The 18,397-nt window shown below is 36.4% G+C and overlaps 1 protein-coding gene across 1 annotated transcript in view; it reads right to left on the reverse strand.

Annotated features, from left to right (window-relative positions):
* Nucleotides 1-901: 901 nt before the first annotated feature.
* Nucleotides 902-18,397, reverse strand: part of LOC149189565 (E3 UFM1-protein ligase-like protein) — a 331,641-nt gene continuing 314,145 nt past the window's right edge. The window contains exons 19-20 of the mRNA XM_089411846.1: nucleotides 2,460-2,552; nucleotides 902-1,254 (exon numbers count right to left, since the gene is read on the reverse strand). Coding sequence (XP_089267972.1) covers nucleotides 1,129-1,254; nucleotides 2,460-2,552 — 219 coding nt within the window. The 3' untranslated portion in view covers nucleotides 902-1,128. The remainder of the gene's footprint in view (nucleotides 1,255-2,459; nucleotides 2,553-18,397) is intronic.

The following is an 18,397-nucleotide window of genomic DNA, read 5'->3' on the forward strand; positions in this document are numbered from 1 at the left end:
CACAAAACAGTCCCAAAACAATGACCCTACAACTTCACTCTTCTTCCCTTCTTCTTTGCTGGTATATGTGCTTCTCAATGTGACTTTCGCACTTCAGAATTACAGAAAAACCTTGACCGAAATTCTGTCTCCAAATGGCAGTCGAGCTGGGTATATATAGTAGTCTGTCCCTACACTGGGGCTGACATGAACTTGTGAATAGGTGTGTCTTCCAATTGTTGAGCCAACTTGAGTTTTCCATCTTCTTTTGAGGCCAACTTCAGGAGGAGAGGCATGTGCTTGTCTTGGAGGGCTAATAGACTTTCTTAATGACTCAAATACATTTTACACATGCTCAAGAAGAGCTCTTCATACATGACATTAATTATTTGACCTTAATGACAAATCCTAAGGCTCTCAATGGGAGCCATCTAAAATAAAATAACTTGCTCATGAAACCTGTGAAGCAAGGCTTACAATAATAATTTTATTTTTCTTCATTACATTATTTACAAGAGTCACAATTACATGCCATTATGAAGACCGAACCTAGTTACACTTTTCAACATCACGCCAGGTAGTGCTAGATACTTTTGGCTTAGATTCGGTAGTTAGAACTTAGAACAGTTTTGATTTAGATATTGGAGTTTCTAATGCTCTCAAGGTTAGTGCTAGAGGTGGCTTCCCCTGCAACCCACATTTTTTTGTGCTCACGTACATATTGTGATTTCTTAGTAGTTAAATGAAGTATTTACTACAAAAAAAATGGGCAAAATAAGCTGACGAAATCAATGGTTATGATTTAGTAAAGTGATGCGAGATCAAAACTATTGTCGTCATCAAACATATTCTAAGATTGATGGGCAAGCAAATTGAACTAAATTAACATGTAAAATAGGATTGCAATACAATTATAAACAGCTGGTTCTTGAATACGCATAGCAAATATATATTATAACAAAAACAAATTTGCTTACATCAAAGCATCCAATCATGTGCATCCAACTTTCCAACTTGAGGAAGCCAACGCAATAGAATAGACAAAGAAAGAGGTACTACAAGAAGTATCAATGAATGTCTATGGTTGTGCCAAATCTGCATGTTAACAGTTTCTGTAGTAGGACAAATCTGCATATTAACATGTCCAATCTAAGTATTACCAGCTGCAACTGTGGTGCCAGAAGACAAGGACATTGGAAGTGACTTTAATTGCGGCATTTTGCTTTCCAACAGTTCCCTTTTAGTCATTATTCTGTCTGCTGTACAATCATCTTCCTGCAGGAATTACCCAAAATTACATTCAGCTTTACAGAAAGTCTGTGATAAATATGATGCTGTACTGATATCATATATGTAGGAAGTTATAGCAAGGCTCTTTCACCCATAAGAACTGCTCAATAACGTAATTTGCTACTCTACCATATTTACTGTTATGATGCAACAGTAAATATGACATCACAGCTGATTGCATTTGCTACCAGTTTCCAAACAAACTTACTCTCAGAATGTACCCAATTAGATTACTGTTTAACATAGGTTTTATTCTATCAATTTGGTCAGTTCATTGAATCTTAGCAAAAGTTTTATAAATGTTAGATTTAATATATGCCTGATAAAATCACTTAAGTCTAGTCTGTTCAATTCATTCCGCTAAGCAATGGTCACAAGCGTCAGATTAAAGCCCTTCTCATTCTACTCTAATCTTATTGTATACAGCTGCCCCTCCACGTAGGAGCTAATTCCAGCAATATTAAGCACATTCTTTATACATGGTCTTATATATTATGTTTAGTACTTACAATGCTTAATAATATAATGGGCTGTAGGATATAAGAGATTTCATAATCATAAGAAACATCTCTGAAACACCAACCATCATTGGCACCCTGACTGTTATCAAAAGGATCCATGTGATCTCAAGCCAATAAAAGTACAAGTTAGCTATGCAGAACATACATCCTGCTAGTGAGAAATCCCATGTGCTGATAATTACATAAAAGATCTCAGTAACATAAGGAACATCCATGAGACACCAACCATTGTCAACAAGTTAGTAGTGGTCAAGGCCCAAGGGTATACATCTTTTTTAAACCCATTCAAGTACAAGCCTGTTATACAGAGCAAAGATATTTCTAAGAAGATCTCCGTTAGCCAACTATTTCTAGCTTGATGTTTTGTTTGAATGCAATACATGTTCTTCTAAATAATGAGAACATGGAATTAGAAATAACAGAAAGATGCTCATAGGAGTCAACCACACTCTGATGGTACAGATATTAAATTAAACAAGAAAATTCTAAATGCTTTTCATGGTTACAGAACTTCCCAATCGAAGAGTGACAGAAAGCAGAAAACAAAAGCAAAGTCCACATAATATATCTATATATATATAAGAAGTACCTGATCAAAGTTTTCGTTAGACTAGATAATATCATTTCACTAATCAAAGGATTAATGCAAAAGAAATTTGCTACTCTTACACTATAGCTTCCAGTTGATAATAGTGCTATGAGTTTAACCGTTGCTGAATGATACTCCATCAAAGTTGTGTATCCAGTCTCAGGAATGTGATCCTATATCACCAAGAAATTCATGACATGATCAATGAAGTTAGTATATCACAGTAGATCATAATGAATCTAAAAACAATTTTCACCTTTATAAACCCTTGCAAAACCATTAAACTGGTTCAGAAATATAATTTGATTATCTTACTATTATCAAGTCATTGTTTTTTTCTCTATTTAAGTCAATTTTTTTTCTAGGTTAGCTGTGCACACATACATAAACGATTCTTTGAGTTCTTACAAACAAACTTGAATTGATATTTTCACTCTTTTCTGCAGATTTGGAGATATGAACAGTTCAAGAAATAATGTAATGGAAGACTCATACAATCATAATTACCAAAACAGAACAACAAACAATCAATCATGATTAGGTTTGAAGATTTCAGGAGAAATTTGTTCCACAGCAAGCTCAAACTATGCTACTGTAAATACTGGCAAAAAGCCTAAAAGGATAAGTATAGAAACACTACTTTGTGTTGTAATCATGTATATTCGAAAGGCCATTTGCATCATATTCTATCTTCAATAGAAAAGGTGAAGCATGCAGCAAATGGCAGCATAGAAAAATAAAAATCTCGGTTTGTGGCTTGTGACTGAGGAGACTATTGGTCCAGTTACCAGATATAGCTCTGTTAGATTTATTATGTCATTAGTGTTGAAATTCCAACACAATAGAGAATTTCTTTAACATCATAATTACTTGTGAAAATATATAATGTTATTCTTAGATTTTTGTTATTATTCATCAAACAATTACCATTCAAAAAAATAGAGATCAAAGTGCACAAGAGACGAGACAGAGAGATTAGGCCAGAGGCCAGGGCAAAACCCATCAATCCTTTCCTTAAAGATTCTTCATCAACAAGAGAAATCCAAGTCAAACTAACCAGTAGACCAATTGCCAAGTATCAAGTCAGCCCTCTCAAGATGTCACAATGTCTGTCCTTCAGAACTTCATCATCACAGACAACCCTCAGAATTTGGCATAAAAATTTCAGTCCCTAAGTTTAAACCTGCTTCAGAAGCCTGTTCAGAGTTTCCTATAAGTATGATGGATGTGTGACTTCGACTTGCCTCAGAAACTTCAGAGATAGATAGCGTCAGAGAACTCGCATACTTCAGTGATATATTGCCTCAGTGAACTTGTATACTTCAGAAATAGTGTAGCTCGTATTACAGAGATATTGTAGCTCGCATTAGAGAGGTTTGTGTCATCCCGTAGCTCGTATTGCAGACATATTGTAGCTTGCATCACAGAGCGGTTAGTGTCATCCTGCAGCTCGTAGTACAGAGATAGAAGTTGCCACAGAAATCTTTCTTTATATGCTTCAGATTCCATGCCACAGACCCGAGTTATCTTCAACAGAAGGAGACTAAAATTGCTAGCCAAATGGTGGACGAATGATGCCAATATATAGTTGTTTCCTCATGCGAAAGGACACGACTCTTGGGCAGGCTCACTTGTCATCCAGAGGGCCAACTTGGCAACTTGGAGGGACAAATTACAAAAATTATAGTATTCTTTCCTTTCATAAGATCATGAAGAACATACCCTTATACTTTTTTCTTTCGACCATTTTGACCACAATAAAGCATGAAGAACACGCTTGAAATAAAAATAACAATTTTTCTTCTTTTTATTTTTTATTTTTTTTACATGAAATACATATTGATATAAGTGCAATGACAATTATGAAGACCGAACCTAGTTACAACTCCAACAATTAGCAGCAGTTTTTGATTTGTGCTTATATTAAATTAGGATTTCTTAATAGATTGACTGACGAGGACAAAGACATAAACCAGCCAAGAGGTTTTTAGGTGCATGGGTGTGAGACCCATGTTTGCAAGGTGAAGAAGGCCCTGTTACCCACCAAAAGTGGGTGACCCCCAGAGAAACTTTCCTATTTATCTCTTCCAGCCGGAAGCCAGCAGCCCTTGATAGCCACCGAGTAGCAAATGTGACATGCCATTAATATCTCTGCCCCCTATGTCAGTCATGTGTAACAAACAAAGTTCATTTACGCTCTAATACCTTTGTAACGAACAAGGTTCATATATGCAACGGAAATATTCAAAATATCTGGATTCTGGAATATAAAATTATCCATCGTAGGATAATAAAATTATAAATATATATATATATATGAATGTTTGAATACAAGAGATATGATGTATGATTGTTACAAATGAGGGGCCACTTATATACCTAGGCAGGGGCCCCTTCATGAATGGTCATGTCCTTAGAAGCATGCCTCTTCTATATTAATCATTATTTAATTAGTCATTATTATGATTATTATTGTTATTTATAATTATATTATTTTTATATATATTATATTCATAACATTGTCTTTCTCTTCAAAAAGCTTTGTCTTCAAAGCTTATCACTGACAAGGCATGTCAATTGTTTCTTTGTCTTGTAATCCATTTGCATTTTTTCGAATTTCTTCAATTTGTCATCATTGATGATACAAGATAATACGATCCTCTGAGTGATAAACAAAATTGTCGAACTGAAAAGGGATTTGACCATCTTAAATAATCTTATGTGGACATTTGCAATTATTTGATCATCGGGATAAATTGTTATCATAAGACTAGATTGTGCAGACATCAGTATTCTTTGGAACATACGTTTGTTGTTGCGGTTTTGAGCGATATACATAAGAAAACTGATTGAGATGCCTACTCATGTGATTCAGATGTCGAAAAGGAGCTCTTCTGATTTGATCTTCCATTATCATGTGTTTGGAAATTCCCTGATTTAATTCAGGTACTAATGTTGTTGAGTTGGTTACAGAATCTTCACTTGGAATTTTCATTGTCTAAACTGCAATATTTGAATATGTTTTTACTTCAATGGGTTTGTCATTTTCTTGAGTTGTGATATTGACTAGATCAGTATTTGTTCCTTTTTCTTTGACTTGAACATCTAAAGATTTTGATGCTTCCTTCTTGATAAATTGTTTTACTTCATTTTCCAACAACTCTTTGTCCTTCTTAAGCTTCTTAATTTGTGTCAATAATTTCCAATGTTCCACCAAGTTTCTGGGATAGGGAAGCATGGGAGCAGGGACACACACAAGGGATATGCACAAGGGGTTTGAGACCTTCCATGTACCTCTTGGGTTATATGTAAATATGAATACCTCCCTAGATAAGAGGGTGTGTTGAAAAATGTAACTAGGTTTGGTCTTCAATATTGTACTTGAAATCAAAATGTAATTTATTTGTCAAAAGAAAGTGAAAAGAATTTTATTATTAAATTGAATTGATTTATTAAAGAATGGGTTTCAAGCTTGGGTCAATGGTTATAGGTCAATCCTCCATTGTAGGCTATAGGTTTGAGTTAAAGTCAATTTGATGTTTGTACTCCTCTATCAAGTCATCCTCTCCAGCAAATTCTTCAATTCGGCTTCAAATAAGTTATCTACAAGTTGGTTTCCCTCAATATATTCATGTCGGCCTAATATAATAGACGCATCTCTTCATATGAGTCATGTCAGCTTATTTTCTATGGACGAACCAATATATATACCCAGCTGAGATATTCGCATTTCACCAATTTCAGAACTTGCATTTTGAGAAGTTTCGATGATGATGATGGTTTCGGTGATCAGAGATAAGTTTGGATGGTTGTTTCAAAGATAGGCATTTCGGTGAAGGAGCTCAGAACATCTCAAAAAAGAAATTCATTATAGTGAAGACATAGAGGTTCGATATTACAGAGATAGAGGTTAGGTATCTTCACAGGAAGAAGCTCTCTCTGTTTTCGGTATCACTACAGTGAGTAGGATTCGTTGTCTCTACAGCAAGTAAATTCAATATCATCACAGAAAAGAGGTCTCTCAGTTTCATTATGATCACAGTAAGAAAGAATCGATGCTACCTCAGAAATAAGATCTCGGTGTCATGAAGAGATCTCAATGATATTACAGTAAGGAGCTCTCGGTGCCATGACAATGAAGAGGTCTCGGTGCAAACACAGTGATAATGTATCAGTCCAATCACAATGACATGGAACTTGGATGACTTGATGGACGAAGTCTATAGTCTAGAGTATAAGGGTCTCGGTCGTCTCATCTTGAATCTACTAAAGGAAGAATTTTGTGACTGGGGTTTCCCCTCAAGGGGGGTTTTGCCCTGGCAGCGTGCCTATATCTTGTGTTCTTTTTTATGTGTTGCTTGGCATTAATCTTGATGATAAGAAAGATAACTAAGAGACCAAATACTAATAATAAAAATATCACAAGTTAATGTCATTAAGAGGAAAAATCGTTTTAACTGCTACCTATATGGACTTTCCAACATGGTATCAAAGCTATGGTCAAAGTCAAAGGTAGTTTGAAGCAATGTATATAATATCGGTGAAATATCAGCAATTTTCGCAAATATCGCGATATTTTCGGGGAGCCAAAATATCGTCGAGGACATATCGCGATATTTTTGGGGAGCGAAAATATCGCGCAATGATCGAAAAAATCGTCAGGTCGATTGGGCCACGGCTAAAAAAGGCCAAATTCTTATTTCTTTTATCATTTTTGTTTTCTGATTGTTGGAGAAGCAAGGGGAGAGTATTGCGCTTGTTGTCAAGGAGGAATTGAGGGTTGAATAGCCATTATCGCCACCAACAACGAATTTTTTGTTGATCAAAGATTGAAGAACAACGAGACAATCTTCATTTCTTCCATTAACAGGGATGTTCTAAAAAATCCATGTTAATTATTTTTTTGATAGATTTAGGGTTATTCTTGCTTGCCTCTTTGCCTACCATTTTGCTTCTTCTTTTTTTTCCATCTGCTATGATTTCATGCCCATGAGCCAATGCAAGGGTTTTCTCCATATTTGGACAGCAAACTCCATTTCTTTTTTTAACTTTCAAATGCACCCTCTTATTGTCATTTTTCATTGAATTCACATTGCAAATAATGTAGCAAAAAATTATTTTGTAAAATGAGGTGGTTATTACTTATTATTTTTTGTGTATGGGTGGAGTAACTTTAATCATTAATTCCAATTTTATTTTTTGGTGCCCTAGGTTTGAGTTAGCTCACTACAAAATTCAAATATGCCAAAAGCCTTGGACCCATTTTGGGAGTATGGGGAGAGCCTGATGGTGGGACAAATCGGGCATATCTATCATGGAAATTGTGTGGGGCCAAGATGACAAGAGGAGTTACGTGATTGAAATACCATCTGGCTAGACTCACTAGACATGATGTTGGGATTTGTAGAGCTTCTAGTCCAGATCTTAAACAAAAATCTCTTGAAGCAATTGACGAAAAAGAAAGAAAGAAGGAAGAGGTAGAAAGAAACAAGGTTGAACATGCAAGTAGATCTTTCGGGATATCTTCTTATGATTTTGAGGCTAAGGGTAGTAGGAGGGGCTCCATAGCATCACCTACTATTGCTAGTGCGAAGTCATCATTTTTTGTTCCACGAACAGGACATGGAGCACAACCTTCCATAAAATCAATTATTAAAAAAAAAGGAGAAGCACGAAGCAAATAAAGTCATGGGGAGGTGTCTTTTCTGGAGCAACTTATCTATCAGCATCACCAAAACCAATCCATTTTGGCAGCCAATGTATGATGTTATTGATGTTGTGGGCGCAGGGTACAAAAGTGCTACATATGAGGAGTTGCAGGGGCCAATTCTTCAAGCAGAAAAGCAAGAGATCAACTTTAGATTGGCGGAGTTGAAAAAAACGTGGGAAGTTTTTGGATGCACAGTGATGTTTGATGGTTGGACAGATAGGAAGGGTAGGACCCTTTTAAATTTCTTGGTACATTGTCCTAAAGCTGCCATGTCTATTAAATCAGTGGATGCATCAGCACATATCAAATATGCAACAACGATATGTGAGTTGTTAGATGGCTTCATTCGAGAGATTGGTGTGCAGAATGTGGTGCAAGTCATAACAGACAATGCAGCTAATTATGTGTCTGTCGACAGGATGCTTATGGAGAGGCATCGCACATTATTCTGGACTCTGTGTGCAGCACATTGTATCGATTTGCTACTTGAGGATATGGGGAAACTCTCCTTCATCAAGGAGGTGGTTGATATGGCTGGGAGCATCCCCAAATTTGTTTATAACCATGCTTTTGTTCATAGCTTCATGAGGAGGTACACTAGAAACAAGGAGTTGCGGCGTCCTGCAATCACACATTTTGCCACAAACTTTATTACTCTTCAGTCTTTGCTTCGGTGCTAGTTCGAGTTAAAGCAAATGTTTGTTTCTGACGAGTGGCGTCATTATAGATATAGCAGGAGAGAGGACAGGAGAGCCATTGCAAAAATAGAGTACTCTAACACGTTTTGGCACGGAGTAGAAGAAGCATGCTCAGTTAGTGAACCTATAGTAAAGGTTCTGAGATTGGTAGATGGGGAGAAGCCTGCAATGGTTTATTTGTATAAGGCCATGGATAGGACCAAGGAGGCTATTCGTTCTTATTATGCAGACAAGGGTTCTGCTAGGCTTGATAGGCATATGACGTTATGGGATGTGACTGCTAGTCATTGGACAAGAATTATTCATTGACCCATTCATGCAACAGCACTCTTCCTCAACCCCGCATTTTCATACAAATGCGGCTTTGATTTTGATGGCGAGGTGATGGAAGGGCTCCATTCCTGCATTCATAGGATGGTACCTGATCCTGAGCTTTGTAGCAAAATCAATCGTGAGATACAGTTTTATTGGGATTGTGTTGGCCTATTTGGCTTTGATGATGCTATTAGGGAAAGGACCCTCTTCATGCCACGTAAGTGAAAAGTCATCACTCATTAGAGATTAGAATTTTCAATTTAGAATTTCCTTACTTATAATTCTAGATTTTTAAAATTCAATTATGTAACTTTTATTTGAAAATTTAATTATGTTTTAAGTTTTTGACCTTTTTATTTCTTTATTTTGTTGTAGATATTTGGTGGCGAAGCTATGGTGCAGGGGCACCAAATTTGCAGAAATTGACCATAAGAATCCTGATTCAAACATGTAGCTCTTCAGGGTGTGAGCGCAATTGCAACTTATTTGAGAAAATACACACAAAAAAGCGCAACAGGTATGACCCTCAAGTGTCAAGAGTCATGACTCAAGACTCATTAATTTTTTTGACACTCTTACAGGTTGGAGTTCGCACACCTCAAAGATTTAGTGTATGTGCATTACAATATCCGACTTCGAGTGAAGCAAATAGAAGCACCAATGGATCTAGATGCCATTTCCTTAGACAATATTGATGTATTGTCTCAGTGAAGGGTGGAGTCTGGGGAGCCCATCTTGGAGGAGTCACCTTCATGGTTAGAGCCAGATGATCCATTAGAACAGGGGCAGCAAGAGGAGGAGGACTCAAAGGAGGAAGAGCACAAGGAGGAGGAGCACGAGGCAGAGGACGAGGAAGAGACTGTGGGAGCATCAGCATCAACACCATCTGCTATAGATATAGGAGAGCACAGCTCCATACCTAGCACTCATTATTTGACATTAGGTGCAGGGCCAAGGCTAGGGCCTTTTATTGCTAGGAGCAGGCCTGGAAAACATCCCATCATGTTTTCCCGTAAAAGGGGGAGAAGGCACTGATTTCATATAGATAGCTGTTAGTTTTATTTGTTTTGCTACATATAACTCATGATGATGAGATACTTTTATATATGTGATGTTATTTTGTATTGTTCTCCACATTTGAGTCCTTGATTGGACAATTATCAAGGATCAACGGGATTTGGTATCGCCTTTGATGTATCATTTCTATTTGACATCATATATATCAATGCTTTCTTCATATTTATGTGCCAATGTGTTTATTTCATATTGTTATTTCTTTATATGTCTAAAAATCTGAAAAATTAAAAAAAAAAAGGAATATATTATGCATTTTTTATGCTTAGCGATATTCGCTGATATTTTGCCGATATTTTCGCCGATATTGCCAATAAGATGTTTTCTGGACCCTCGCCGATATTTTGCCAATACCGATATTATCAACACTGGTTTGAAGAACATGTATACTTCCTTGAAGCATTCTCAGTTCTGCCAAGATCTCTCAAGGTGACAACACAGTGATATCCCAGTGCTTCCACAAAGAGAATCAATTTGGTCTTTTTAGAGAATAGGTTCCAAATCAATTCGTTGATGGCACAGGCTCTATATTCCAGTAAAGATGCAGTCTCAGAATTTCGATGAAAATGGCACTAGTATAACTTCACCCTATATATAAGGATGATGAATTCGTAGAAGTTCAGAAAAGAATTCAGAGAAACATGTTTTCAGTACCTTTACAAGAAAGAGGCTATTACAATCTCAGAAATTTCGGGCTATTACAATCTCAGAAGTTTTGAGCTAGTTTGATGTCATTAAAGTCTCAAAGATTATCACAGGTATCAGTATAATTACAGTGGTAAAGGATCTCAGTATGTCTGCAGTAATGCATTCATGGGATGTTGGTAAAATCTCAATAGACAAAGTCTACAGTGCGGTATGTCAGGTCAAACTACAGTTCGACGCTATGCCAACCACACAGATTTGGTGCTCCTACAATTCAATACTACCACAATTTTGGTACTATTGCAATAACTCAGTCTCGATGCAAATAAGGGTTTTGTGTCACCTTGGTAAGAAGGGATTGGTGTTATCACAGTGCAGAAATCTCAGGAGTGAAGAACAAAAGTATAAGATACCTTAATGAAAATTGAAATTGATAGTCCAAGGAACCAGCCTGAAGAGAGGATTCTTTGGGGATCCAAAGTACAAGGAACCAAGTAATTATTGTTACTACAACAAGTTATCAAACTCAGAGGTATGTAATTACAAGGTACGTATGTTCATGAGTTTTTAGATTTAACATTAAATGATTCTTGCTTATGACTAGACTAGGATGAAGATAGTAATCCCTAGATTAGAACCTTAACACTTTTTTTTTAGAGTTTGAAAATCTTCTAGGATGTCAAATAAAAGGTCCTACCGTTGATTGAAAGTATGAACAACTTATCATAGGATTCCATCCTCCATGATTATAGATCTAACTTAAGAAGTCAAATCATGTCCTTGGTATCACATGTTCTGCTTGAAAGTATGCATTACAGGTATAGAAGATCATGGCTTACACTTCCTACAAGGTTTGTCAAGAAACATCTCCAGGTATGTCTTAGACTATAAAATTCTATTTATCTTATTTTGAAAGTTTGCATTACATGACTAACATCATTATGTCTAGCCTTGAATCATAATGATTCTTGTTCTGGGTGATTTATCACTTGATAAATCTACCCCTCATATTCTTAATTGATTTTGTAGAACCCTGGATAAGTTCTTTGGAAAACCCTAACCTAAGGGTATGTTGACAATGTGTGAAACCCTAGCCTGCTTAGGGTTATTGTGAAATGCTATTTGAAGTTTTTGTTAATGATGTCTTGTTTGGGATTTCGGTATGATCATGAAATCTTAACTTGTTAAGATTGAATGATGGTTGTCTGAGATCTCGAACCTTCAAAATTTTTGGTATAGTAGGGTTTGGTTGGGCCTATAAGCAAAACCTTGGTTATGTGTTTAAATTAAGATCCTAGGAATGAAACCCTAGGCATATGTGTACATTTGGTGGAAACCCTAGCTCAGTCTAGGTCAGTGTACGTCTATTGTATTAATGTTGTCGGACATATGATATGCTTATCCATGCTTATGAATTCCTAGATATGCGTGTTGACCTAGTTATTGATGGTCATAAGTCTTAGGATTTAATATAAGTCCTTGTCTAAGATTCTAAGATGATATTTGGAAATCTAGGGTTTTGTAGCTAAACCCTAGTAGGAATTAAATACTCTGGTATGTGTGATATGACAATCTGGAATTTATATAGTGATTGTTGAGAATTTGTAAATAGAAATCTAGTAGATGCTAGTCATGATGTTGATTAAGCTGTGAATGGTTTTTGAAGCTCATGTATGAAAACTAGGTGAGAAGTCTAACATATGTATTATGAAAGTTGTTAGATCCATTGATTTGATTTGTTTCTAGGGTTTGCTATATGAAGGAACTTGTCATTGAAAAATTATTGAAACCCTAGAAATAATGAATATGATTTCTTGATGGGCTATGAATGTGATTTAGGGTTTGTAACTAAACCTGGACAAGAAATTGAAAGTATAGTCTCTTGTTGATTATGTTTGTAAAGTCTAAATGCTTCTCTTGTTATAAGTTTTTGATATGGCTAACTTCATGCTTCTATAATTTTTGGTTGTACTTGCTATCTAAGTTGTGCAAGTACATCATCTTCATGTTGGTGAAGATGATCGTAAATAAAATTGATACAATAAGCATGATATATGAATGACTCTGATAAGAAGGATGGAAGCCATGAAAGATTCTTTGATGACATAAAGAAGAAGTAAAACTCCCCAAGTTAAGTGGGAGTCTGGATGAAATCTCCCTAGGATAAGAGGATGGTTGATAATATTCTTTGTACAGGAACGATTAAATCCTCTCTGATTAAGAGGGAGTGGTAGATATGGTTTTCTACTTCATGTGTCATGCACTAGACCAAGACTAATAGTCGTAAGTTTTAGTGAAGGCCACGAGTAGGAGAAGGAAATTTGAGAATGCATTTTTGAGGTGTTGAAAGAAGGAAAGCAGGATCAGATTGAAGAATATGTTTTTTCATATAAAGTAGGAAAGAAAAGTGTATGATTGAGGAATCTTTTGTCAAAGATTCAGTTGGTAGTCCTACCATGAAAAGTTGAGAAGCAACATCAAGTTATCTGGAAGAACCTGAAGGTTTGTATTTGATTATGTACATATGAAAGTATATTATTGATTGGGGTTGTGTTTGTACAAGTGAATCTCCCATAGGTTTTGATAGCATGTTGGTTACCAATCGGTTTGATTGGAAGAGACTGGTTATCCTTGATCTACTGGATCAAGGAGTGTTGAGGCTTTCTGAGTGAAGCATTGCCTGGGAGGACATCTGGGCGACACTTTGTGCTGATGTCTAGGTCATGAAGTTGGAAAAGGTGGTGTTGATTATAGAGCTTTGTTTTTGGATACACACCTGGATCTTTGGGTTGGTGGTTGGCAAGTAAGCCTGATGGTACCTAGAAAGGTTGAAAGCTTGAGTCCATCTTAGTCCCACCCAGATAGAATGCCCTGGTCAGGAATCTAGTCCATGGCATTACGGTGCCTAAATTGTTGAGAATACAATGGGTAGATTGCCCTGGTCAGGAATCTAGTCCATGGCATTGTGGTGCCTAAACTTCTTCATAGATGATGTTGTTTGAGATCTTCCATGCACCTCTTGGGTTATATGTAAATATGAATACCTCCCTAGTTAAGAGGGAGCGTTGGAAAATGTAACTAGGTTCGGTCTTCATTATTGTACTTGAAGTCAAAATGTAATTTATTTGTCAAAAGAAAGTGAAAAGAATTTTATTATTAAATTGAATTGACTTATTAAAGCATCGGTTTCATGCTTGGGTCAATGGTTATAGGTCAAGCCTCCGTTGTTGGCTATAGGTTTGAGTCAAAGTCAATTCAATGTTTGTAATCCTCCATCAAGTCAGTCATCCTCTCCAACAAATTCTTCCAATCGGCCTCAAAGAAGTTATCTACAAGTTGGTTTTCCTCAATATATTCATGTCAGCCTAATATAATAGATGCATCTCTTCATATTATTCATTTCAGCTTATTTTCTATGGACGAACCACTATATATACCCAACTGAGATATTCACATCTCACCAATTTCAGAACTCGCATTTTGAGAAGTTTTGGTGATGATGGTTTCGGTGATCACAGACAAGTTCAGATGGTTGTTTCAGAGATAGGCATTTCGGTGAAGAAGCTCAGAACATCTCAGAAAAGAAATTCATTACAATGAAGAGATAGAGGTTTGGTATTACAAAGATAAAGGTTCGATATCTTCACGGGAAGAAGCTCTCTCGGTTTTCGGTATCACTACAGTGAGTAGAATTCGTTGTCTCTACAGCAAGTAACTTCAATATCATCACAAAAAGGAGGTCTCTCAATTTCGTTGTCATCACAGTAAGGAAGAATCGTTGCTACCTCAGAAATAAGATCTCGATGTCATGATGAGATCTCAGGGATATTACAATAAGGAGATCTCAGTGCCATGACAATGAAGAGGTCTCAGTGCAAACAAAGTGATAATGTCTCAATCCAATCACAGCGACATGGCACTTGGATGACTTGATGGAGGAAGTCTATAGTCTAGAGTATAAGGGGCTTGGTCGTCTCATCTTGAATTTACTGAAGGAAGAATTTTGTGACTGGGTTTTCCCCTCGGGGGTTTTGCCCCGACAGCGTGCCTATATCTTGTGTTCTCTTTTATTTGTTGCTTGGCATTAATCTTGATGATAAGAAAGATAACTGAGAGATCAAATACTAATAATAAAAATATCACAAGTTAATGTCATTAGCAGGAAAAATCATTTTAACTGCCACCTATATGGATTTTCCAACAAAACAGGGGGATGTGGGAGTCACAAAAATTTAATATATAAAAAAAAACGACAGACTTCAAACAATATTTTAATAACTAAATAGTAAATCTTAATAATTATGAAATATACATCTAAATTGAAATTCATCATTTTGTATTAAACTATTATGAATTATCATTTATGAAATGTACATCTAGAAGTAAATTGAATCCATCATTTAACATTATGCAATGTTCCAACTAAATTCATCATTTGGCATTATGCAAGGTACATCTAAATTAAATTCATCATTTGAAAATTGAAATTATGCAATGCACATTTAAAACTAAATTCACCATATGACAATGACATTATGTTGAAGTCTAAAATAGCCATAGAATACTAAACTAAAAGTAGACATAGAAAGCAGTGAAACAATAAATTTCTCAAAAACTACTAAATAATAAATATTAAAGGAATCAAGGGCTTAGTCATCAATATCTAGAGTCAAATGTTCAAAATTGGAACCATGAAAAGCGTTTGGGCATCCCCCCCTGCATCCTCCTTGTGTCCCCCAAAGTCCCCTATAAGGGAAATGTGTTCCCTCACTGGTGAAACATTTCCCCTAGCATTTCCCCATTTCCTCAAAAGGGGGGCGTGGGAAAACGTTTCCCTAGTAGTTTCCTCATCCTAAGAGCGTGGGGAAGCTAGGGGGTGCGCTTCCCAACCTTGGGGATGCGTCCCCATGGAACATTGGTAATTTCTCGTTGTGGTCCTTGAGGCAAGTAACTTATTCATTTTTGTATGTGATAATCTTTTCAACTTCCTTCTGTATATTCCGCATTACCTTCTAGTTTTCTTGAAGAATTACTTTTGAGTTATCTTTTGTCCTCTGGTTTCAATGTAACGTCCTCTACGTTATTTTTTATTTTTGTATGGAAAAGTTAGAAATTTTTTATTCATATTTAAAATGAAGAGCCCTAGTGTTTCCATCTAGGGTGAACCCAAAATAATGTCACCTTGATCGCTCCATAGGATTAAACAGAGAATTGCGATGTAAATGTATAGTCCCCAATGTTTAATTGTAGATTTGTTGTCATATTGGTTTTTATCCCAGAAGTCTAATTTTTTTATTATATTTGACTCGGGAATCACCAATTGATTTGCAATTTCAGGGTTTATATGTTGAGTATGTTGTTATTGATGTCAAAGTGAGTGCAACAGGTGCAGGATGTTGTCATTGATGTCCTCAGTATGCAAGTTGTCATGGATGAGATGTTGCAGTGATGAAACCATAGCTCTAGGGTTTGATTTCCCTGGACAATGATCATACCCTGCAATTGTTGAAGATTTTGATGATGTTGATCACTGAGTTCCTCTTGAAAACCCTCGCCAATGGATTCTACTTGCCACGCGGATTTTGTTGATATGTGGAGCATTTCGTGGGCCTTTACAGTTTGAGAGATATGATAGTTTGAATTTGAAGACCCAATTTGAGGGCAAAAACCCCAAAGCATGCTGATGTGGCACTTCAAATTGACTAAGGAAACAAGTTGATGATGATGTTGAAATATTATGCTGCCTAGTGTAGCTATATAGCAACAAACTTAATAATAAAATCTCAAAGTCTTCATAGTACAAAATCTTGGAGAAAAATAAAATTCAAATCTGGTTGTGGTCAAAAAATGAGATGGAATTTTGAATTTCGAAACTAAAAGCTTTTCCCTCCTTGATGTTTAAATTGGCTACCCGCTTAGACATCCTTCAAAAACTATATATATAGGCTAGTATGATCCTCATGAAGATAAGGACACAATTCGTTGATCCTTCTAAAAGTCATTTGTGGGCAGATCCAAAATAGAGGTCGAAATTTGAAGGTTCTTGGGTTGTATTTTTCACCTGGGTAATTGTTTTGTCGTTGGATTCTCAGTGAATTGTCCAGGCACTTTGGCCCTCCTGAAAGTGCAGATCCAGACATTATAACTTGTTTGTTTGGGCCCAACGGTTTCAGTATTCTGCTGGTCTTATCTGTGCAAGTGAAACATAATTTTCATCCCTCTCTGAGATATCGTCGGGATCTCTTTTTTGGATTCTTTGTTTCATCCTGCAGGAAGAGAGTTGTTTCTGAGGCTCGGCCTCTTGTCTTTATAGCATTATAGTCGAACGAAGGATCTATTTTGATTTCCATCCCTTAGAAAAGGGACCGAGGTCTATTGAACTGATATTCCAGATTAGTATAGAGGGTTATCTATACTAACCCAGCGGTCATCAAGTTCCAGATTCATTGTGCAAATTGGTCTTCGGCCTAGCCTTTCTAAGCGTTACTTAATCTTCCACAGACATAAGACAAAACCAGTGAAGCAACAAGTGTAATGTCACTACTTGGTTGATTGCAACGGCATCTCTTGCAGGCTCATTGATATCTGCGACAGAGACTAATTAATTCATTCCCTGTAGCTTAATTAACTTATCCTCTGCGGCCTAGAGTAGATCATGTACAAAGATTCTGGATTAATGCTAATTCTGAAACAAACTCATAATGCCCAGCACTTATCATTCAACAGTTCCTTATGAGTGTGTTGAGGCTCGATTACCCTGGAAAATGCAATCTGATTCAACATCGACTTGATAGGCGTGGAAACAGAAATTGTTGCTGGAGATTGCTTGGGTTCTACATTCTAGAAAACCCTATTGCAACTGTGATCTAATGTAGCATTAGCCACAATCATCAAATGTTGAAAATTGGCTTTGAAGTTGTGTGTGTTTAAGGGAATTATGAACCAGAGATGTGTTGGGAGGTTGAATTTCAAAGGGGACGTGGGCATTGAGTGAGATTCTGAATTCAAAGGTGAAGTTGTAACTCTCTGTAGAATTTCTTATAAAATTAATAGAATTACCCATCCTATGGAGGAAAACGTATGAATAAACTTAGGTGAGATCAGTGTTGATAATATCTATATTGGCAAAATATCAGCGAGGGCCAGAAAACATCTTATCGGCAATATCGGCAAAAATATCGGCAAATATCGACAAGCATAAAAAACAATTTTTTCAAATTTTTAAACATAGCCGATATTTTGCCAATATTTTCAAAATATTGCGATATTTTGAAAATATTTGCCGATATTTTGAAAATATTGCGATATTTTCAAAACAGAAAAGATCGCAAAATTTTCTCGGCAATATACCACTTCGCCGAAAATACCGCAATATGTTTGAATATCGCCGATATTATCAACAGTGGGTGAGATAGTTAGTACTTAGAGAGAGAATAGATGCTCTCATATTTTATTATATTTGAGTGAGCATTTAAATTAGCTTTGAGATGGGTGAATGATCCATAAGTGATTCAAACATGAAGTTGGAACGTGAACGCACCGAGATCAGGTGTGTATGATCGCGTAGTTTGTACCA

Source organism: Pinus tabuliformis, chromosome 3_1 (assembly GCF_031772625.1).
Source record: "Pinus tabuliformis cultivar Carrire ecotype Pingquan chromosome 3_1, CPIR1, whole genome shotgun sequence".
In the NCBI taxonomy this organism is placed as follows: Eukaryota; Viridiplantae; Streptophyta; class Pinopsida; order Pinales; family Pinaceae; genus Pinus; species Pinus tabuliformis.